Source organism: Epinephelus lanceolatus, chromosome 13 (genome assembly GCF_041903045.1).
Source record: "Epinephelus lanceolatus isolate andai-2023 chromosome 13, ASM4190304v1, whole genome shotgun sequence".
Taxonomy (NCBI): domain Eukaryota; kingdom Metazoa; phylum Chordata; class Actinopteri; order Perciformes; family Serranidae; genus Epinephelus; species Epinephelus lanceolatus.
The window spans coordinates 42,041,828-42,067,012 of NC_135746.1; the positions used below are offsets into that span (position 1 = coordinate 42,041,828).

General features: G+C 41.3%; 1 protein-coding gene across 2 annotated transcripts in view; it reads right to left on the reverse strand.

Moving 5' to 3' along the window:
• Nucleotides 1-25,185, reverse strand: part of cnih3 (cornichon family AMPA receptor auxiliary protein 3) — a 299,348-nt gene that overhangs the window by 50,747 nt on the left and 223,416 nt on the right. For both annotated transcript variants that reach the window (XM_033616954.2, XM_033616955.2), the window contains exon 4: nt 18,142-18,254. In XM_033616954.2, the coding sequence (XP_033472845.1) occupies nt 18,142-18,254 (113 nt within the window). The remainder of the gene's footprint in view (nt 1-18,141; nt 18,255-25,185) is intronic.

A 25,185-nucleotide genomic window follows, 5' to 3' on the forward strand; every position in this document is an offset into this window, starting at 1 on the left:
CTCTCTTTCACTTTCCTCTGAATCACATTGTCAATATTAGCTCTCTCTCCTATCACTCACTCTTGCGTCACCATTCTGCCCCCTGCCACTTCCTTCTTCCTTTTCCACCCTACTCCATCTCTCTCTCTCTCTCTCTCTCTCTCTCTCTCTCTCTCTCTTCTTTTCCTTGTCTTCTCATCTCTCAGCTGTGCAGAAAGCTGCATCTGTAGCCAGTGGGCATTTGGCACCGTCTCCAATTAATGAGACAGCAAGATGTTTTTTCTATCTTTGGCTCTCCTCTCCTCTCAGTCTGTGACTTCACTTCAGCCAGCTGAGCACATGAGCTTAAACCAATCAGACTGCCAGCAGTGTACATCTTATCCGCACCAGCGGGAGGAACAGCAATAAAGACAAAAAAAGCCAAAAGAGAAGCAGCAAAAGAAATCTGAAGATCACTGACTGGTGACCCATTTTTCAGACACTGCATATCAGAGACTACATGTTTTAAAACAGAGATTTAATTGCACTGAACCATGCCTTTTCTTCAAAACAATGGTTATTTACATCCTCAGAAATTAACACTTGACATCCGCTAGGTGCAATTAAACACACCAATAATGGGAGTTGTACATCAGGATGTGAAGACAAGTCAGTAGAAGACAACAACATTTGTTTTGAGAAGCTTTGAAAACTTTAGACTTTTAACTTTATTTTCCCTAGAGGAATATTCCTTTTTTCTAGCAGTGTGCACATCAGACAACAGCATAATACAACAGCACACAGTAGCAACATGCAACAACAGGAGTACACACTCAGGCCTGTTCAGTGAGGCCTATTGTTTGAGGGCTTGTTTATGCTCAACATTAGATAGAGACAAGGACCAAGATGGACACAGTCATATGTCCATACTCTGCCTTCATTTCATCGGTATTTGTGCATATTTTCTAAAAGCTTAAGGATACGGACAAACAGAGCAGTACCACCGGAGATTGTGAAGGCAGCATAGCGTAGTTTAAGGGAGACACGTCTGTAGGAGACAACAAAGAAATTGAAATAATGGTGGAACAGAGCAAATTAGCAATATATAATTCATAAATTCATTCATTTTCTGTAACTGCTTATCCTGTTGGAGGTTGCAGGGCTGGAGCCTATCCCAGCTAACACTGGGAGAGAGGTGAGGTACACCCTGGACAGATTGCCAGACTATCACAGGACTGACACATAGAGACAGACAACCATTCACGCTATTAGTAACACGTAACATGTTAAAAAAGCAGGTGGAACAGTGCAGTGTTGGGACCTCAACCATGAGTTTTAAACAATAGACAGGACTTCACAAACCAGCAAGTCTGAGAACAACAGAAGTTCGCCAGGCCTTCATTGGTCCAGTAAATTACACCTAGGTGAAATCCACTCCCAATTAAAAAAATTCAAATTCAAACTCTTGCTCCCTATTGGGCGACACCGGTCGGATCCAGGTGGAGTCAGGTGGAATCCCCCCTGACGTCACTGAGACTTAAATTGCTGCCGTGCACCAAGAGATGGTCATTGCTCAGGTTCACGCCTTCTAACTTATTTGATTGTTAATATTTATATATGTATATTAGCAAACTGAGATGAGGATTTCCCTTTTTTGACTAAATACAGGTTGGTCATTGATCCCTAATCCCAGGGTGGTGCCCCTGGATTATTAATTTACATTAATAATTTATTTTCTTAATCAATTACAATTAGTAATTAATAATCAATAACCAATCTGCCTTTAGTAAACCCCAACAGCAGTGGAATGGCCTGATTAATGCTCTGGTACAACAACAGAAGGACATGGGGGGCGATAGAGAATCCTTTCAGCTAAAGTGACAAGAAGTTAAAGTAGCTACTTGTAGCTTGTTTTTTACTGTGCTCCTGAATCATAAATCTGGTGATCTTCTGCATTTTTATTTCTGTCAATGAGTCCCATAAAAAAAAAAAAATATATATATATATATATATATATATATATATATATATATATATATATATAATACAAATATTAATATTGCGTGTATCCCACAGTGTCAGCAGTGATGCGGGCGCTTAACCGGTCTGTTGTGGTGAAAAGGGAGCTTAGCCAGAAAGCGAAGCTCTCGATTTACCGGTCGATCTACGTTCCAACCCTCACCTATGGTCATGAGCTCTGGGTAGTGACCGAAAGAACGAGATCGTGAGTACAAGCGGCCGAAATGAGTTTCCTCCGCAGGGTGGCTGGGCTCAGCCTTAGAGATAGGGTGAGGAGCTCGGACATCCGGGAGGGACTTGGAGTAGAGCTGCTGCTCCTCCACATCGAGAGGAGCCAGTTGAGGTGGTTCTGGCATCTGGTAAGGATGCCTCCCGGACGCCTCCCGAGGGATTCCAGGCATGTCCAACCGGGAGGAGACCTCGGGGCCGCCCCAGGACACGCTGGAGGGATTACATCGCCCGGCTGGCCTGGGAACGCCTCGGGGGTCCCTCGGAAGAGCTGACGAAAGTGGCTGGGGAGAGGCCTGTCTGGGCTTCTTTGCTGAGGCTGCTGCCCCCGCGACCTGGACCCAGACAAGCGGAAGACGACGAGTACAAGTACGAGTACGAGTACGAGTTTGTATCCCAATCCTGATATATTTTAAAGGAATGTGCCATGAAGCTCCACTGTCCAAAACGTTTAAAAGTGAGCCTTTGGACCTTTTCCTCCTGTGTGAGTAATCTTTGCTAAGAACTGCGGTGCTCTGTTTAGGAATGATTTGGCTTTATATATATACAGTATATATATATATATATATATATATATATATATATATATATATATATATATATATATAAATAGATACATATACATATATATGTTTATATAATTATTCATAATTTAATTTTAAAAAGGACACAATGAGCTTGAGGATGAGAGCAACAGAAGAGGTAGAGAAGGTCTGTTGATTTTGATCTTTTCATGGGATTCGTTGACTATTGGAGCTCTGAGAGGCAAAGTGAAAAAAGGCAATGTTGCATGCAGAATGAAAGACTTGGTGCACCATAGACAGGGCCATTGAACGTTCAGCCAAAGGCAGCATAAACAAAAGGTTTTGCCTTCTCAGTTAACTAAGTACAAATGTAACTGTAAAACTGAAGCATTTTCTTTGTTTTCTGAGCCCACTAGATGGCGCTCTTGGTTTAAAGAGAGAGGCTCAAAGAATGGCAATTCAGTGTGTTTTAAACCTTTTGTTGAACAAAAAGCGCCGTCTAGTGGGTTCAGATAATTAAAAAAATACTTCACGAGACTTCATGAGGCCATCACTACTGACTGGATGAAGAAACGGTCTTCTTGGGGTGATGTCTTCTTGGGACGCCCACTTCGCAGCCTGCTTCATGAGGCTTCATGAGGCCATCACTAGCTAACGACATGGGACCAACTGTCATAGAGAACTTTTGATGTCAGCTATTATGTGAGTACAGTCAGCAACTGGGGTTGCTGTCAGATATGGATAAAATATGGTTAACATTAATTTTCACCCATTTAAAAGTTACACATTAAGTATCTGATTACCAGGACCATACGGAGTCTGCGGCCACAGCACTCTGCAGATTTTCTACAGATGCTAGGAATATAGATGCTGCTTGTAAAACTCATGCGTGTGACAATGGTGTGTTATATTCAGTTGGCATTAAAATCAAAGTTGGTGTGGTGAGAGGAAATGTCAAAAATAAGATTTACTGTTAATAGATTGGCAAATTATTTTTTGTTTTCTCTGCTCCATATTGAACCTTCCATTTTAATGGCTGTGTGTCCCAAATTGTGTTTATTGACTTTTCCAACAAATGTGTAAATGTTTTCTTGAAGTATTCATGATTAAATCAAATTTCTGATTCAATGTTTCTACTAAAATCTACTAAGTTTGTTTACCCTGCTTGGGATAATTTTAGGTTTTAATGTATTGTGTGAGGTAATTTTGTTGCTTGTTGCTTATCACATAACGAACAAAAAAACATTCCACTGAATTCCACAGATTTTAAATTTGAATCAACCTGCTGATTACAGATATGTGTTTACCATCCCTTTACACTCCTCAGTGTACTCTCATTCATTATCTGTAACTCTTTATCTTAATCAGGGTCATGGGGGGGCTGTAGCCTATCCCAGCTGACACTGGGCAAGAGGCCAGGTACACCTTGGACAGGTTGCCAGACTATCACAGGGCTGACATATAGGTACTGTACAGACAAGCATTCATGCTCACATTCACACCTAGGGTCACCAAATTAACCTGCATATTGTGGGAGCCAGAGAACCCAGAGAAAACCCACGCTGACACAGGGAGAACATGCAAACTCCACACAGAGGGGTCCCAGGTGGCCTGGGGGTTTAAACCCAGAACCTTCTTACTGATGACCAGTGTTGTGCTAGTTACTGAAAAATAGTAACTAGTTACCATTACTAGTTACTTCATTAAAAAGTAACTCAGTTAGTAACTCAATTACTTAAACCAAAAAGTAATGCGTTACTGAGAAAAGTAACTTTTTAGTTACTCCCCCCCCCCCCCTCAAAAAACAAAACAAAACAAAAAAACTCGACTTAGGACTCTCATCTTGGCTTGGCATCACTCCATGACCTTGACACATGCACACTACGTCCTGGCTGTAGATGACTGAGTGGGGACGCTAGAGGGCCCTAGGTGCTTTTCTTTTTTGCAGTGTAGTTTTTCTAAGCCACAAAACTACGGTACTTGGATACAAATATGGAAAATGAGCTAAAAGCTTCCCCGGGATAACAATGGATATCACATCACTGGATATAACGTAACTGGGACTAAAAATCTACAGAAGCGCTACCACTTAATGTAACGTTACAACACTGTGGTGAGGCCAGCATGTTGACAGTGACTTCAGAGATGGTGAGAGACGTGTTTCATTAAGATGCTCTGGTAAGAATTGTTCATATACCTCTATCTGACTTGACTATCTTTTATTGTTTAGGAACTTCAGTTTGTGAAGGAATACTGCATGCTGCGGGCCGTTTTAAAACCTGGCCAAAAATAACGGAGTAATGCACTGTTTGGTAACGGTAACTGAGCTACCGAATTTAAAAACTAACGCGTTAGAGTATTAGTTACTGCCAAAACTAACGCCGTTACTGTAACACGTTAATAACGCGTTACTGCCCAACACTGGTGATGACAGTGCTAACCACTGCATCACCATGCTGCACCAGTTTACCTTAAATTTAGTATTTACAACGTCCAATTCTAGGAAAAATACTAATTTTTTTAACAATGCAGATTGGTACAAATAAGATCTTCCAGTTTGCTAAAAAACAAAAGAAAATAGGGTCAGAAAGACATATAATATATCAAATATCCAATACAGCCGAAGTAGGAATTACACTCCATCTAGGTGAGTAAAAGTGTTGGTTTATTTCAGATACTGTAGGGTGCTTTCACACCTAACCTAAACCACCTAACACACTCAGGTCAGTTTGCTTAGTTAGTACAGTTCTTTTGGGCTGGTGTGAAAACTGTCAATCGGACCCTGGTGTGGACCAAACAACCGAACCCAGACTGCTCGAAAAAGTTGGTCTTGGTCCACTTCCAAACAGACTTTGGTGCAGTTCATTTGTCGCATAAAATTAAACGAACCAACAGGATTTTATGATAGCAGCTATGTGATTTTAGCAAAAGCTAAACCATGATCGTCAAATCTGTACACCATCTCATAAATGATCCTGTTAAATACCAGATATATCCAATAACCTAATATGCTAATGCATACATGTGGCCATGGCCATGCATATGCACATCAGTGAGGGTATTTTACCTGATTAAAAAGCTGTTAAAACTGTCATCATTGTATCTGTGTGCGTGTACTTACCCCCAATTTCCACATACTCCGTCAGCAGCGTGCAGCGTAGCGCACTACGTAGCGCGCTACGTAGTAAATACGCTCCCATTCTAGTGAATAGCTGCATTTCCACAGCGAGCAGCGCACAGCGTCTCTGGAGCATCCCAGAAGCTGCACACCGCTCCGCTTCATCGGAGATACACGCCAGGTCTATTTTTCAGCGACTACGCTTCCATTTCACATCAAGCCACGTAGCTCAGATCGCACCAAACAAACAAAATACAACATAGGCTAATGCACGGACTATGGATTGTAAACTCTCAATTTCTTTTAAAATCGTGAAGTAATGTTGATGTGAACAGCAAGGCGATCTCAAGTTGAACTTGTTTTTTCTCTTTCTCCTTCTGAATTAACTATTGTTTTGGTCTGACTCACACCTGATCAATTGCTTTTTATCATGTGATCTCCCATGTGAGCTTGCGGCTTCACAACATCGCAAAACGTTCCAGAAATGTGTCCAGGAGGCATCGGTTGCTCCAGATCCACGTCGCTGTGTTGCGTACCGCTGACAGAGTATATGGAAAATGGGGCTTAGTCTGGTCATTAGGTCCATTAAAAGGTGTGACAGTGATCCCACAGTATACATCCCAAATCATTACTGTACAAGATGCCTTCTCATCCTGTCTCTATATTAGTCATTATTCAAAACATGCCATTGGCTTGAATTTCAACAATAGCCTCCTAATAATGCTTACAATCAGTTATTTCTCTATGAGTTCTTTGTGAAACCAAACAACAAAAATGTAAACACTTAAGAAGCACTGCTGCAAGCAGTGCTGCTGCAGAAACTTGTCAGTGAACAGAATTTGATTTCCCCATGTGGGTCCTGATGATGCAGGATGACAATCTCCAAAACTGCCAAATCAGCCAGTTACCTCTCAGTTATTAGAACTTGTTTACACCTCTTGGTTTCTTTGCAAAAAGTCAGTGGGAGCAGGAACCAAAGCAAAACTAAATTGCAACAATGGATCACTTTTTTTCCTCTGGTGCAACCAAATGAACCCAACTACAGTTGTGAAAGCACCCTTAGCTAGTGTTGTAAACCCCCCCCACGCCCCCCCCCCAAAAAAAATCAAATTAATCAATAACAAACAATAATGCGTTAAAGAAAAATTAACGCGATGATAATCGCGTCACATGATGTAGGTAGAGCCTGTCTGTATAGCAGTGGCGCTAGCACAGAGCTAGCTGGAAGTCAGGTCTGCCAACTTAAAATAACACAGTGCAGCCAAGGTAAGCCTGTCAACAAAGCAACAACAAGTATACTAACAAATGCAATCTCTAAATGGGTTGCTATGGACTGCAGGCCCATCAGCACTGTTGATCGGGAGCTTCAGGAAATCGTCCAGATTTCCTCAGGGGACCCATTTTACAAAGCACCTTTGAGGGGCACTGTTGTCGCAAGAATCCATGAGCTCTATGACAATGAGAAGCTAATGAAAACGGAGCTGTTGGCTCAAGCTCCGTGTATCGCATTGACTGGCGACCGCTGGACATCGGTGAATAACCAAAACTACCTCGGTGTAACAGGACACCTTATTGATGAGAAATGGCAGCTGCACTCGTTCGCATTGGGAGTGGTGAAAACCGAAGAAAGACACTTTGCAGATGCATGCACAAGGCAGTTCATTCAAGTTTCTGACGAGTGGAAAATAACGGATAAGGTCACAACTATAGGAACAGATAGTGCTCGTAACATGATTGCTGCAGCAAGGAGCTTGCCCTTTGAGCATCTGCCCTGTATAGCACACATGATACAGAGAGTAATAGCAGTGTCTCTCAGTCACAGTGGGTTTGATGGTGCGTTAGCCAAGTGCCGCAAAATCGTGGGACATTTCAAGCACAGCCCTGCAAACACAGCTAAGCTGAAAGCACAGCAAGCCTCTCATGGTCAAGACGAAGAGCCACTCATACAGGACATACCCACTCACTGGAATTCGACCCTGGGGATGATAACGCGAGTCCTCAAAAACAAAGAGCCACTGAAGCCAACACTGGCACAGCAGAAGCACAACTTGGCCCTGCTAACAGCAGCTGAACATGACAGGCTGGCAAGACTGGAAACACTGCTAGGACCATGCAAGTAAGTTCATTTCCAATTTTATTTTCTGTTGCCTAACAGGCATACAAGTAATAGTCACTTTGGTATTGTATTGTAGAAATAATTTTAGGCCTGTTTTTTTAATGGATGTGAAAAAGTGGGAATGAAAAGTGTAGTCATCTGTTGCTCTGTGTGTGTGTGTGTGTTTGTACATATGTCACTAACCTCCTGGGTGGTGACAAATATGTGTCCTGCTCTGCAGTGCTACCTGCGCTCTGTCACCTCCAGCGTAAGATGGAGGTGACAGATGATGACCCTGCCTATGTCTTAGGCTTCAAGACTACATTCAGAGAGGACTTCATCAAGCGGAAGGAGAACCTGAACATGTCATGGCTGAAGGTATATCACACTAGTGAACTGATAAGGATGGAACTGATAAGCTGTGTAGGGAGAAGCAATAATTTCAATGTAGGCTACCTGTACTTATTGCATATGGGGAATTAAATTACTTTCTTTCTTTCTTTCTTTCTTTCTTTCTTTCTTTCTTTCTGTAGGCAGCAACAGCTCTAGATCCCAGATTCAAGGACCTCAAATGCATGCCCAGAGCTGAGAGGGAGGAGGTATGGAGAATGCTGAGTGAGGTCTTGAACAGCAGAGAGCCCCCCAGAGCTGAAGTGGAACCAGAGCCACCAAAGAAGAAGATGGCCCTCCTACTGATGGCAGCAGACTCTGAGTCTGATGATGAGACACTGTCAAACAAACCTCTGGACAGGTATAGAGCAGAGCCCAGTATCAACACAGAGGAATGTCCACTACAATGGTGGTCCACACACACAGGTGCCCATGGTGAGCTAGCCCCTATTGCACAAAGGTACTTGGCTACACCAGCCTCTACAGTACCATGTGAGAGACTGTTTTCATTGGCAGGCCACATTGTTCACAAGAAGAGGTCATGTCTGTCATCTGAGAATGTGAACAAGCTAGTATGCCTGAGCAACTGGCTAAGAGAGAAGTAGTGGACTACTAAGGCTGTGAAAAGAGACTGTTCATTTGTTTCTGTAACGCCAGGCACAATATGTTAATTGAAGGACTAACTGTTTATTGTTTGTATATTATGGATCCCCCTTACTGTGAAAAGGGACTGTTCAGTTTTCAGATAACGTCAGGCATAATTTTATATTAATTTAAGGTCTACAGTAACTGTGAAACAGGACTGCTCAGGTTTTAGTTTGTCTCTAACGCCAAGCACAATTTTATGTTAATTTAAGGTCTAACTGTGAAACGGGACCTGTAACGCCACACAGGCACTAAGAAAAGGGAATGTTCGCTATTCTTAATAAAGTAAGAAAAAGAGATTTCTCAGACTAGTTTGTCATTTCTTGATTTCCAACACCACACATCTCCCCACCAAAATACAAAAATATTAGTATTTTAATCGTGATTAATCGTGATTAATCACAGAGTAGTACTGCGATTAATCAGTTAATTTTTTTTAATTGTTTGACAGCCCTAATATATATGTATATATATATATATATAATATACATATATATATACACACACACACACACACATACATATTTCAACTCAACTATAAATATCTAGTTCAGTTTAACAAGTAATAACACTGCATGATAAATGTTGAAAAAAAGTAAAGATGTTGGGTGTGTGCACAATTGATATAAATTTTGCAGATAGCACAAAGAGGACTGGCTCTGTCTCCATAAAAACAGTAGCTGATGATCATAGTAATGACATAATAATGTAGCCTTCTGCTGTCTAAAACAGACAAAACGTTACAATGGTGTGTGACGCCACACAAAGACGAAGAAAGGTTTAGCAGCGTCCCATGGCAACACTGACATATTGCAATCTAAATAAAAATAAATATAAATATAAAAAATAATAAATACATTAATAAATATAAATAAATCATATCCTTCTTTCTTAGGTAATTATTATGTGTTACAAGTTGGGTTAACCATAATTTAAACAACATTAAAAATAATGATAATTATAAAATGAATCTACTTTAAGGTAGATTTATCTTTCTGCATTGTTTACACCAAATCTTCCATTTTTTCTTAAACAAACAGAAGTATATGACTGGGGCACCCACTAGCTCACCTGGTAGAGCAGGTGCCCCATATACAAGGGCTGTGTTGCCGCAGTGGCTGCGAGCTCGATTCCAACCAACGGCCCCCTGCTGCATGTCATCCCCCCACTCTCCCCCTCCATCACACTATAGCTGTCCCATCAAATAAAGGCAAAAAGCCCCCAAAATATCTTGAAAAGAACCTTACGTATATGGATAATTATTATGTGGAATTATGTTATGGGACCTTCCAGGGTGTTTGTTTGATAATCAATTTTTTTTAAGTTTATTTTTTTGGGCTTTTTGCCTTTAATGTTCAGGATAGAGTGAAATGGGGGAGAGAGAGCGAGCGGGGGGTGACATGCAGCAAATGGTTGCAAGCCAGAGTCGAACCTGCAACCGCTGGTATGTGTGTAGGTGTGTGTGTGTGGCTGCAGCTGTGGTGCTGTCCACAGCACTGACAGGAAGCAGAGGACCTTGACAAAAATACAGACAAACAAACAGAACATGTTACTTTGTATGGTTCCTGCTTGCTTTCAGTGGTTGTACACAGAACTTTTGACTGTCTCAGAGAGAGATTCAAGCCTCAAACAGCTCTCTCCCTGCTGATTTAGACAGATAACCAGAAGTTCAAGAGCCTATTATCTTGCTGAGCCGACCGAGTATGTGCATATGTGGGAGCCTAGACGTTGCTAGAAGGCGGTTCTTGTGCATAATAATAAAATAGAATCCTGCTGGCATGCCACTGTACAGTTCTATGTTTTAAAGGGGTCCATGTCATTGGTTCGACAGCCCATTGGTTCGACATCCCATTAGTCCGACTGTCCGCGGTGCTGAACGGCTCGCGGCGGGTGTATGGTGCGCCGCGACCAGCTTGAGGCGGAGCAGGCTCACGGCTTATGTGTTTGCCACTTTCTTTTTCATTTTAACCCACACCATGATCTTTTCCTAACCCTAACCAATTGGTTTTTGTGCCTAAACCTAACCAGACCTTAACCACAGGGCATCATGATGATTTCGGAATGGACTTCGGAACAATGAGTTTAATATGGTCGGAACAATGGGATGTCGAACCAATGGGCAGTTCCCATTTTACAGTGGCCATAACTAGTTAGTTAAATTGAGCATTGCGTTAGTTCAGGCAGGACACGATGTCAAGCTCAGCTGATAGATTACATGATTCCTTTTTATACAACGAATCTTATTCAGAGTGCCCTTTTAAAACTGCTCTGGACTGCCTAGTGTTGCTGCTTCCTCTGCAAGCCGCTTTGCAAGCTCCCACACATGAGTACAACCAGGCTGTCGGTGTACGCACTTCAACTTACCCTGCTGCCTGTCATGTTGAGGGGCTGTCCACAATGAGGAGCCACCATCCCGGCCTCCAGGAGTGTTACTTCAAAATAATATTAGTCTATGGCAGCAGTCGCAGCTTAGCAGGAAGACCTTTCTCACTGCTTTTGGAACCTTAGAGTCCAACCACCATCTGCAGATGTCTCCATCTGGTCCCAGGGAAGCACCAAATTAGCAAACAGCTCCAACAAATTCACTGCAGTTATAGTTACGGCTGCCACTCCTGCAACCTATTGAACCCGAGTCCCAGCCTCGGCAGCCAGCTCTGTGGTTCAGAACGATAATCCCATCTGTCAGCCTAATCTTCCATTCAGTTATTGCTCGCCAAAATTAACTCCAAAATCAAAGCCCCTGAATCCGGTTCAGCAGCCGCAGTTCGTCCATTTTTCCCATGCAGCCGGGCTGTCTTCTTCCACCACCCTGGGTGCATGCATAGGGTGACTGATGTCACTACACTGAGCTTTGATGGCATCACATTCCCGCAGAGGACGCTGGGAAGAGCAGTCCCCGTCTCTATCAAGGTTCCACTCTTTGCTCCTGCAGCTGCTATTTCCAACATCATGAAAAGCCAAATCCTAGCAGGTAATGGTTGGGTGGCAGTAGCTCAGTCCATAGGGACCTGGGTATAGGAACCGGATTGTCTCCGGCTCAAGTCTCTGTCCTGACCAAATATGGAGCATGGAATGGTAGCTGGAGAGGTGCCAGTTCACCTCCTGGGTACTGCCAAGGTGCCCTTGTGCAAGGGACCAAACCCCTAACTGCTCGGGGCGTCTGTCCAGGGCAGCCCCCTTGCTCTGACATCTCTCCATTTAATGCATGTATAGGTTCTCTTTGTGTATGTGTGTGTGTGTGTGTGTGTGTGTGTGTATTTCCGGCCTGTGTGTATGACAACAGAGTGAAAAAATTGGATTTCCCCTTGGGGATTAATAAAGTATATACAAAAAAAGAAGGAAAAAATGAATGACTTGTTGACAGTCTTGTTTAAATCTCATGGTGCTCAGTGATAGGCTTATTGTGGATCGTGGAGATATGTCCATGATGCTAAGGGATAGTGGCCCCCCAGTTCTCCTAAACTGACTTTAGTTAATTTAATATGGAGTCTGGTGTATCATAGCTGTTATCTGTTAGTGTGTCTGTTCCATAGAGCTGATCTGGGAACTTATCTAGCCATAAATTCTGATCTGGTCATGACCAACAGAGGAACACTATGAATATAAATGGTGCCACATTATGTTATGTCCATTGACTGGACTGGTCAGTGTTCAAACTTGTTCTATAATCTTAAATGTATCCATGTTTGCAGCTGTTGAAAAAAATAAATAGATATATAAATAAATACATAAATTAAATTAAATAGAAATAGAATTAAATAAATGTAAAGCTGTCAACATCCCCGAGTAAGAAAAGCTTTAAAAAGCATCCTAACACTGTTTTATCAATTACGTAATAACTGGAGTGATACAAGGGTTCCTAGCTGGTCTGACACGGTTGACAAAGTGTTACTTGTTTGTAATAATTTACATTCTGCTTGAGGGAGCCCAAGATAGTGATGTATGCCTGGAAAAGAAGCTAAGAAGGCTTCATGATAGGTCCATTTGACAAATCACCCTTTTCAACAACTTGTAATAATCCTATAGGTGTAGCTACCCATATTATTCTGGGAAAGCACCAAATTATTTTTTATCTGCTCCTCATCATGACAAGCTCAAAGCATCATAGTCTTATCCCTTGGCACTGTTTTCATCTGCTGGTAGACTGTTCAATACAAACCAAATCAATGCATCTTTGCTCTCAACATACTTTTGCTAAATTGCTAAATTAGGCATTCTTCTTCCCAAAGACAAAACATCAGGTTTAAGGTAATCAATTTCTACCCATCACCTTAGATATCAACCTGATGCAAGCAAAAATAAATAAATAAATAAAATTTAAATTGCATCAGAGAGGTTGTGGGAAAGCACAAGGCAGTAGCAATATCTTAAATTGCATGCACATTATTCCCCAGGGTTTCTCCTTTATATCCAGGCCTCTCCAACTGTGCACTCCAATACCTATAATATCATATTTATAGTATGCCAGAAAAAGATTCAGTATGTCACAATATATAGTACGTGAAATGCAGTATGCCAAGAATACCATGATATTCTGCTACATCCAGTTGTATTTTACAATTATGCAAGTCAGCATGCTTTTCTGGCTTTCTGACCCACAATCCTTTGCACTCCTTTGCACAGTGAAAGATTTGTCATATCAACTAAGCCACTGCAACAGTATATACTTTTAAGGGCAGTTGCAATACATACTAAAAGTAAAAAGAAAAGTATGTCACTTGGAACACACCCAAATCTGTAGAGAAACTCCATGAGTGATGTGTGCTTGGATGCAGGCTGCATATCTGAGCTCTGGTCTCCTCTGTGCCACAAATGGAACAACATTCCATCCTTTTACAATGAGAAACTAGCAATTTCATTCCGTAGGTATTTTGCCTGTCAGTATTTCCATCATATGTGCAATTAATATTAACTGTTTTGAATCCTGCAAAATGCAGCCATCTTCCATTAAGGGACTTGCTGCAGGTAGTAAATTCCAAAAAAAAAAAAAAAATGCGCTATTCGGATCCATCTACCAACAGCCTGCTAGAAAATCTACTGACCTCTTGCTAATGGCTTAGAGAGGAAAACACAAGGCAATGATACTTGTCTCTTTCACTCTTCCACTTGTGCAAAGCAATTACACATTTAAGGAACAGGTGCTCTGATTCTTCAGACTCAGACTCAGAAAACTTTATTATCCATTCAATTTACATGAGATGGAAAATCTTCTTTGGTACTGGCAAAAAGACAAACACCTCACACAAAACAGTGACAGACAGACAACAAGTTCATAAATAAATAGCAGTATCAGTACTAATACACTGTACACACAGCCTTAAAAGGAGTGGGTTAAAAGTAATTAAAAGCATTTATGTATTAAAAGCATATGTGTGTGTGTGTGTGTGTGTGTGTGTTGTTAGACTTACTATTAACCAGGAATGTTTTTCACACAGCTTTTATGGGTTTCTTAGAGGTGATGAGTTAACTACACACACTGAATCTTCTGATCCTACGCGTAACTAGGGGTGTCAAATTATCGTGTTAATTGCAAAGAATTAATTACAGCCATATTTAACGTGCTATGTTTTTTGATCGCGTTAATCTCATTTTTAATCTCTAACTTTACTGTTTCTGTATGCCACAGAGTTGCCTTTTATAAAATCCATCTGTAGGCGTACGATTGGGCTTCTTTGTACTTGAGTTGTGGGAGAGCTGCAGCGCTACAGAGCAGAGCCCAGCATCAGCATTTTTAACTGTCCCCTGCAGTGGTGGTCTGCTCACTCAGGAGCCTATGAAAAGCTGTCTGCCCTAGCACGCAAGTATCTGACCTCCCCGGCAACCCCTGTGTAATTTTTGGGACAATCAGGGCAGGATTCAGGATTCAGGATTCAGGACAACTGCTTGAATTTCGGGACTGTCCGAAATCCAAGCAGAAAATCCCTGGCGGCGCCCCTGCAGCTCCCACATTGGTTGCAGCAGTTCCTACATGAATTAAGGGTATTATAGTTTGAAGAAGAGAAGACAGTGCAAATTGCAGCCGCAAGGACAGGGAAAGCGCAGGCAGCCATGAGAAGGAGTGATTTGCACGTTGCAGTGCAGCCTCTTGTTCTAACTGTTCAAAACTGTTCTATAAACTGATACAGCTGTAACGAATGTACCAGGTGTCTTTTATTTTGTTAGCTTTTATTTTTTATTAAGTTTAAAGGACAAGTGCACTTACATTGATCACTTCCATGAAATAAAACGAGAAATTGGAAAAGAGGAAAGTAATTTAGAAAATTGTTAAAATAAAATTAGAGAACTGATCACAGATGTATTGTCTCTGTGTGTTTTTTCATCTATTGTTGCGTTAATCTGCAGCTATTCTTTTAATGAAGCTGACATGTGATGACAGTCAAGCACCCCCCTGGTGGTTGAGACTGAAGATTGCAGCACTCTTTATTGGGACTAATTTCATAAACAATAGAATGTAATGGCTAGGTGTACTGCATCTGTGTTCAAGTGTGTTATTGTTGAAAACAATAATTATGACATTATAAAACCACTTTTTGTAATATATATCAATCTTTTGGTCATCTGCCACAATAATGAAATGAATTTAAATGAAAATACCTCAAGTTGAGGGCTTTTCTCAGCAATTTTGAGATGAGATTAAAAAAGAGATGAATTAGATCAATTAATTACAGATCATAATTAATTAATCTCTACATTTTTTTAATCTCTTGACAGCGCTACACATAACCTCACTGTAGCTGATGTAATCATTAACCCATACTGCTTCTCCATATTATCAAAACCCACAAAGCCTGATGGGGATAGGTCAGGAACAACATTTAATTTCTAAAACTACAACTGCTTTGTTCTCTGTCTCTCATTTGCAATCTAGTGGATATACACTTCTCAATGTAAACAATGTTGCTAACACTCCTCTGCACGTACAGTACAGTACAGGCCAAACGTTTGGACACACCTTCTCATTCAATGCGTTTTCTTTATTTTCATGACTATTTACATTGTAGATTCTCACTGAAGGCATCAAAACTATGAATGAACACATGTGGAATTATGTACTTAACAAAAAAAGGTGAAATAACTGAAAACATGTTTTATATTCTAATTTCTTCAAAATAGCCACCCTTTGCTCTGATTACTGCTTTGCACACTCTTGGCATTCTCTCCATGAGCTTCAAGAGGTAGTCACCTGAAATGGTTTTCCAACAGTCTTGAAGGAGTTCCCAGAGGTGTTTAGCACTTGTTGGCCCCTTTGCCTTCACTCTGCAGTCCAGCTCACCCCAAACCATCTCGATTGGGTTCAGGACCGGTGACTGTGGAGGCCAGGTCATCTGCCGCAGCACTCCATCACTCTCCTTCTTGGTCGAATAGCCCTTACACAGCCTGGAGGTGTGTTTGGGGTCATTGTCCTGTTGAAAAATAAATGATCGTCCAACTAAATGCAAACCGGATGGGATGGCATGTCGCTGCAGGATGCTGTGGTAGCCACGCTGGTTCAGTGTGCCTTCAATTTTGAATAAATCCCCAACAGTGTCACCAGCAAAACACCCCCACACCATCACACCTCCTCCTCCATGCTTCACAGTGGGAACCAGGCATGTGGAATCCATCCGTTCACCTTTTCTGCGTCTCACAAAGACACGGCGGTTGGAACCAAAGATCTCAAATTTGGACTCATCAGACCAAAGCACAGATTTCCACTGGTCTAATGTCCATTCCTTGTGTTTCTTGGCCCAAACAAATCTCTTCTGCTTGTTGCCTCTCCTTAGCAGTGGTTTCCTAGCAGCTATTTGACCATGAAGGCCTGATTCGCGCAGTCTCCTCTTAACAGTTGTTCTAGAGATGGGTCTGCTGCTAGAACTCTGTGTGGCATTCATCTGGTCTCTGATCCGAGCTGCTGTTAACTTGCGATTTCTGAGGCTGGTGACTCGGATGAACCTATCCTCAGAAGCAGAGGTGACTCTTGGTCTTCTTTCCTGGGTCGGTCCTCATGTGTGCCAGTTTCGTTGTAGCGCTTGATGGTTTTTGCGACTCCACTTGGGGACACATTTAAAGTTTTTGCAATTTTCCGGACTGACTGACCTTCATTTCTTAAAGTAACGATGGCCACTCGTTTTTCTTTAGTTAGCTGATTGGTTCTTGCCATAATATGAATTTTAACAGTTGTCCAATAGGGCTGTCGGCTGTGTATTAACCTGACTTCTGCACAACACAACTGATGGTCCCAACCCCATTGATAAAGCAAGAAATTCCACTAATTAACCCTGATAAGGCACACCTGTGAAGTGGAAACCATTTCAGGTGACTACCTTTTGAAGCTCATCGAGAGAATGCCAAGAGTGTGCAAAGCAGTAATCAGAGCAAAGGGTGGCTATTTTGAAGAAACTAGAATATAAAACATGTTTTCAGTTATTTCACCTTTTTTTGTTAAGTACATAACTCCACATGTGTTCATTCATAGTTTTGATGCCTTCAGTGAGAATCTACAATGTAAATAGTCATGAAAATAAAGAAAACGCATTGAATGAGAAGGTGTGTCCAAACTTTTGGCCTGTACTGCATGTGTTAGCAAAAGCAAGTATATAATGAGGCTTATTGTCATATATAGCTTGTCTTTTGATTTAGAAATGAAAATCCACAAACAAAGATCCATTCCAATCTTAAATGACAAGGCAATTTTCAACAAAATCTAATAAGTTCATTGTTCAGTCTGAGTGAACGTGCAAAATTTGAAGAAATTCTCTCAAGGTGTTCTTCAAGAATCACGTTCACAAGAATGGGACGTGCATACAGATGTACCGGGGGACAAAAAGACAGACTTAAGCATTGTCAAAAAGCAATTTTATCCCTAGCCTTATTATCATCTACAAAAGAACTTACACTTTAATTGAATTTCAGCCATAGCTTATTCCTTATTTATCCATAATAATTAGCCTATTCTTAATTTCAACCATCAGTGTAAACACAAACCTAAAGCTAACCCAGGAGGATACTTTTTAAGAGGCAAGGACATCTATCTAGTCTAGTCTAGGATCTCTCGCTCTCTCTCTCTCTCTCTCTCTCTCTCTCTCTCTCTCTCTCTCTTTCTCTCTCTCTCTCTATCTCTCTCCCTCTCACACACACACACACACGCACACACACACAGAGGGTGCGATAGATTGGATAGTCACCTCCACGTGTTGTAGAAGAGCAGGGGGATGTTGAGGCCCACAGTCAGCCACTCTTGAGCACACAGGAACATGATGCAGAAGAGTCCATGGATGGAGTACTCAGGTAGCACCAACTACAAATAGACACAGAGGAGCAAAGAGACAGAAGCAGGTGAAAGATGATAATGAGTTAGAGACCAACAAAGTGAAGCTAAAGAACTTCAATGTCAACAAGCAGAGAGTCAGGCACCAAGACCAGAGCTTGTCTCATCCTCCCTCTACTCCTGTCTTATATTGCTGGTGTTGTGTGTTTATAAATGCACTTTTGAAAGACCTTTGCTCTAATATAAGGATTGCATGGATGAACAAACACTTAATGAATTTAAACTAGGGTGATTGATTAGCAGATGCCACATTATCATTTCAATGCCCATGGGTGAAAAAAACAAAACATAACAAAGAAAAAAAAAATACCTCAAGTATCATCATTAGCATTCAAATCCTTAGCCTAGCCTGTATTTAGCCACTGCAAATCTGTCTATCTGCAAGCATTCCAACTGGCTAAATGTCTCCATCTAGATTATGGAGAGCTTAGCTTCACAATCGGCAGCACACACTCAAGGCAGAGCTCCATCATTATCATAATAACTTGAGGCCTCCTTCAGCAACAAGGCCTCTGTTCTCCAAAAAGTTAAAGAATGTTAAAAGCAGCTTAGAGTTGTATAATGATCCATAACAAAAGTTGGAATTGCCTACACTTGGCAAGCTAGGCTGTACAACTTGTTACATGAGTGGCCTCCATTTACAGCTAACACTTTAAAGAGAAAGCAACATAATAGAAAAGCATGTTGTTTTTATACTGTGTTCACTACTGGATTTTTTTTTACCCTTGCCCGTAGGCTGTGGCATAAATTAATTGGTTTGTGGCCAATAGTACAACATTGAGCCATGCTCTACAGTTATGGTTATAGCTATGGTTATAGCTCGACTACACCAAATAATTGGACTACTGTCCTGGTTCCAGTATACAAGCACAGGAAGGGGATCGATTTATTGACTGTATGTATTCCAAGTCCGCTACTATAGGTGGCGAAATGCACCCTTTTCAGCTTTTTAGTACTGGACCTTTTTCTGTTTACCTCTTACATTACAGACCAAACATTTAACAAACAAGTTAGCTATGGTTAGCTAGCGGCAAACTGGTACCATGGTGCACAACTTTACAGCCCTGTGCATTTCATACATGCTGTATGCTTTACTTTTTCTTCTCTTCTTCTGTTACACCTTTAATGCTATTCGACTTCTGGGTCAAAGTCCTGGGCGGACACTGTGGAGCATGCGCAGAGCACATAAGCCAATTTGAATCCGACTTAGTGATGGCCTCATGAAGCCTCATGAGGCATTTTCTTTATTTTCTGAGCCCACTAGATTGCACTCTTGGGTTAAAGAGAGAGGCTCAAAGAATGGCAATTCAGTGTGTTTTAAACCTTTTGTTGAACTCAAAGCGCCATCTGACTGACTGTATACATGCAAGAGTGATTTAACTCCCAATTTGTCAGTGAAGATTCTCAGTAATCCAGGTCACAGGGGATGTCAGAGGAGACTGTCTACCCTTCTTAGACTGTGCAGTATATGTTGAAGAGGACAGAAGCCTTAAGACTGAGGTGTACAGAAAACCTACACACACGGACCAATACCTGCTGTTTGGGAGTTATCAGGTCACTGAATCATCGGGCCGAAAACGTGCCCATGAGGACAGAGGGGAAGGTAAAGGAACAGAAACACATCAGGGAAGCACTTCAAACCTGTGGCTACCCCAACTGGGCCTTTGCAAAAACCTCTAAAAGACCTAGAGCAGAGAGGAAGGGACACAAAAACGTGACAACATTGTCATTCCTTATGTCGCAGGAGTGTCTGAGAAACTCAACAAACACCACATCCTGGTGCACTTCAAACCCAGTAACACACTGAGACAGAAACTTGTCCACCCCAAGGACAAAACACCCAGACAAAAGCAGAGCAATGTAGTGTATGCAGCACAGTGCAGCCAGGAATGCACAGATTTATGCATTGGGGAAACAAAACAACCACTCCACAAGCACATGGCACAGCACAGGAGAGCCAGCTCCTCAGGTCAAGACTCAGCTGTCCACTTACATCTACAGGAGAAGTGACACTCCTTTGAGGACAGCAATGTGCACATCTTGGCCAGGGAAGAAAGATGGTTTGAGAGGGGAGTAAAAGAAGCCATCTACGTCAAGCAGGAACGAGCATCGCTAAACAGAGGGGGTGGCTTGCGACACCACTTATCACCCACCTACAATGCAGTCTTGGGATCCCTCCCCAGACAACTTCACACCCATTCACCCCTGGTCCCACCTGACCTTAACGACTCACATGGTGGCCAGATGGGCCAACAACTCACATTGTGACCTTAATGACTCTGAAACTAAGAGCTCACATGTGACCCTAACAACTCTGCAGGGGTTCCCACCCACACAGAGTTTAAAGCCTGAAACTCTGCACCAGTCATTTAGAACTGAAGAAGCTTCTTGGATGAGAGGTGAAATGTCTTCAAGAAACGCAAGCAAATCTAGTTGCCTACGATATAGCACTTACGATTAACTCCCAATTATATTATCTCGGTGTGTTCATCTGACTTTGACAAATCCAATTTAATACTATTTCAGTCAGACTACCATGTTTATATGTATTTTAAGTCTGTTTTCCTGAGATTTCTACCATTCCCCTCCCGTTAAAGGGTTTTTTGGGGGGAGTTTTTCCTTGTCTGCTGTGAGGGTCCTAAGGACAGAGGGATGTCGTATGCTGTAAAGCCCTGTGAGGCAAATTGTGATTTGTGATATTGGGCTTTATAAATAAAATTGATTGATTGATTGTTTTAAGTTGCACTAACACAGCAAACCACTTTTCTCTATTGTCACATACACTTGGTGATTATGACCAGCAGTTTATGGAGCAGCAATTTTTTATGAACTAGCTCTAATTTGATTTTGACTAATTTTTTTATGCACCCTGGCATCATTTACCATAAAAACTGTTTTTCAATTTTATTTTTCAGATACTTATGAACTGTTTCCAGATTGATTATGAATTGTAAACATTAGTAATTGTTAGCAGTTAGTACTGAGTTGAAGCAAAATACTAATACACAATGCTGACTAGAGTTGGAAAAACACTTAAATCTGTTAATTTTAACAGCAGTGGAATGTAACTAAATGCATTTATTCAGGTATAGTACTTAAGTACAATTTTAACCTCTCTAACTCCGCCACTTCTCGCTCCCCCCCCCCTCCTCTGTTAAATGGTATCTCCCAGGTGCACTACTTCATCAAACCATGTGATGTTTGGTATTGCCGGAGTCAGGAAGCTCACGACTTTTCGAAAATAACATAGTTTTTCTTTTATGTATTGTGTATTTAAAACCAGAGCATCCTAAACACACAAAGTCCAAAATCGCGATGAGTGGTGACAAGTCATATCATGCCGTTTTCGACGGGAAAAGTTAAAGGATTACTCGCGACCTTATGGGGAGCTGTTAGCGGGGACTTAGATCTTTTATAAAAGGTAAGAGTAAGTCGACGGTGGCTTAGTGGTAGAGCAGGTGCCCCATGTACAAGGCTGCTGCCGCAGCAGCCCAGGTTTGACGCCAGCCTGTGGCCCCCCGCTGCATATACATCCCCCCCACACACTCGTCTGTCCCATTGATTCAAGGCTTAAAAATGCCCCAAAAAATATCTTTAAAAACCCCCCACTATTTTTGGCTGAGATATACCATCTATGAAAGTGGGATCAAGTTTCACGTTTCATATGGCTCTATTTGGTGATATTTTATGGTGTTTCTGTGTCAAAAACAACATCAGCTATCATAATCACACCTGATTTCAGTAAGGTACAATGTTTGAAGCTGGCTGAGTGTTGTTTGATCACTGACAGTACTGTTTTGAAGCCGAGTGACCGACTTGTCATTTGGAGCTCCGCCTGGATCTTAGCATGGAAAAAACTCTGTAGAATGGTCATACTTTAAGCAGTCTTCTTCAAATTTGAAACAAATGTTCGTTGATAGTATGCCTACAGTCCCACAGTGTCATTTACCTGCTCAGACAAAGCCACAGACAGTTATTCATCCTGAAACTCATTGTTTATTTTATTTTAGGCAAAATCTTCAATGTTTTACTAATTTTAGTGGCCCATTACTCTGTCTCTGTATTACCTAGAGTGTTTCTGACACTTTCACAAGAAACTTCAGAGAGTTTTCTTTCTGGCAAGACCTCATGCATGCATGTAGACAGCAGTTGAGAAGCTACAGTCATTTTAATTTGGGTATGTCATTTTAGGCGTTTTTGCTACAAAATGGGGGTGGAGTACAAGTACTTCAGTACTTTCATTTTATGATACTTTACACTTATACTCCTCTACATCTCAGAAAGAAATATTTTTTACTGTTTTACCCTACTATATTTATTTGTAGTGATGGCCTCATGAAGCCTCATGAAGCATTTTCTTTCTTTTCTGAGCCCACTAGATGGCGCTCTTGGTTTAAAGAGAGCTCAAAGAATGGCAATTCAGTGTGTTTTTAAAGCTTTTGTTGAGCAAAAAGCGCCACCTAGTGGGCTCAGAAAAATAAAGAAAATGCTTCATGAGGCCATCACTATTTATTTGTCTGCTTAAGTAACCCTGAAGTCTCAGACTAATAACACAAATATAGCCTAATTAACAAATAAAATGATGTTTTGAGCTCCACTTTTACCTGCTGCAACATTAATGCATCAATGATTATCCAGTATGAATCTGAAATGGGCTCTTTAATGAGTAATTTTACTTTTGGTACTTGAAGTAGTCTTTATTTTGATGTTAACACTTCACTTTAACTAGGGTAACATTTTGACAGAGTACTTTTACACAGTACTATTGCTACTTTTAGGTAAAAGGTCTGAGTAGCCATCAGGGCCTTTTAATTTTACCATAAGGCCTACTCTTACTTTTTAAATACAACCCTCATTCCAGAACAATTGGGATGCTGTGTAAAATGTAAGTAAAAACAGAATGCAATGATTTAATCTCATTAACCCAATTTTTTATTCACAATAGAACATAAACAATATATCAGATGCTGAAACTGACACTTCTTACCATTTCATGAAATACTAATCAAAAACAGCTCGAGGAGCACTTTGCAATTAGGTTAGAGGCAGAGTCTCCCAGATGTAAAGCTGGGCAGAGGTTCACCAACCTGCAAAAAACTAAAAATTGTGAAAAATGTTCCTCAATGTACAATTGCGAAGACTTTGAATATCCCACTATCTACAGAACATAATATCATCAAAAGATTTAGAGAATCTGGAGAAATCTGCATGCACAAGGGACAAAGCCAAAGGTCAATATTGGATGCACGATTTTCGGGCCCTCAGGCAGCACTGCATTAAAAACAGGCATGATTCTGTACTGGAAATCACTGCATTGTTACAGGAACAATCCCAGAAATCATTGTTTGTGAACACAGTTTGCCATGCAATTCACAAATGCAAGTTAAAGCTTAATCACGCAAATAAGAAGCCATATGTGAACACGATCCAGAAACGCCACTATCACCTCTAGGCCAAAGCTCATTAAAAATGGTCTGAGGCAAAATGGAAAACTGCTCTGTGGTCAGATGAATCAAATTTGCAGTTCTTTTAGGAAACCACAGACACCGTGTCCTGCAGACTAAAGAGGAGAGGGACTGTCCAGCTTGTTATTAGCGCACAGTTCAAAAGATTGCATATCTGATAGTATGAGGTTGCAGTAGTGCCTATGGTGTGGGCAGTGTACACATCTGGAAAGGCACTATCATTGCTGAAAGTACATGGAGGTTTCAGATGAACATATGCTCCCATCCAGATGATGTCTCTTTCCAGGAAGGCCTTGCATATTTTAGGAAGACAATGCTAAACCACATACCACATCCATCACAACAGCATGGCTTTGCAGTAGAAGAGTCCAAGTGCTGAACTGGACTCATAAAGCAAAGAAGAGCCAGTACTGTTGAGCAGCTAGAATCCTTCATCAGACAAGAATGGAACAACATTCCTCTCACAAAACTCCAGCAACTGGTCTGCTCACTTCCCAGACGTTTACAGACTGTTGTTAGAAGAAATGGGTGTTACGACTGTTATCGTAATTTATGTAAGTTTGTGATTTTCTGCATGTTTTCTCTCTGCGTGTTCCCTCTTTTGTTTATGCAAATAGGTGTGTGTCACAGCCAGACGGACATTGGTAGATTGTTTAGGTCCTGGTCCATGATTGGCTGCAGCCGAGGGCGTACGGCCACACATTGTATTCTGTGAACCATCATTTTGTTATCGTCTGTTGAATAGTGGGGGTGGACTGCCAGTTTTGCTACTCACACTTTTCTCATGTTTATTTAGTTAGGGAGGTAAGCTTTTTATTTGTGTCTTATTTTGATTAGGTTATTTACTTACTCCCTGGACAGGATCAATCAATCAATCAATCAATCAATCAATCAACATTTATTTCTATAGCCCTTTACAAAACCCAAAGGTACCCAAAGTGCTTAACAACAGTGTCAAATAACATTGAAAAAAACAACAATACATAAAAGAAAAAAAACAAAAAAACAATGGAAAGTGCGACAGTGCTACAGGGTATTAAACGCCTTTTAACATAGATAAAATACAGAACAAATAAACCTAAAAAAAAAAGGATAGCCCTAGTCGGAATTAAAAGCCATTCTAAAAAGGTAGCTCTTCAGCTTAGATTTTTAAAAGGCCAAGATCAGTAGTGGTGCGAATGTCAGGGGGGAGCTTGTTCCAAAGTCTTGGAGCAGCAACAGCAAAAGAGCAGTCACCCCATTTTTTGTATCGCGACCTTGGGACTTCAAAAAGAAGCTGACCAGATGAACGCAGGGCCCTGCCACTATCGTGCATAGTTAAAATCTCTGACAGGTAGGGAGGAGCCAGGCCGTTAATGGCGTTAAAAACAAACAACAGAAGTTTAAAATCTATCCTACAACGAACTGGAAGCCAGTGGAGTGACAACAGCACAGGA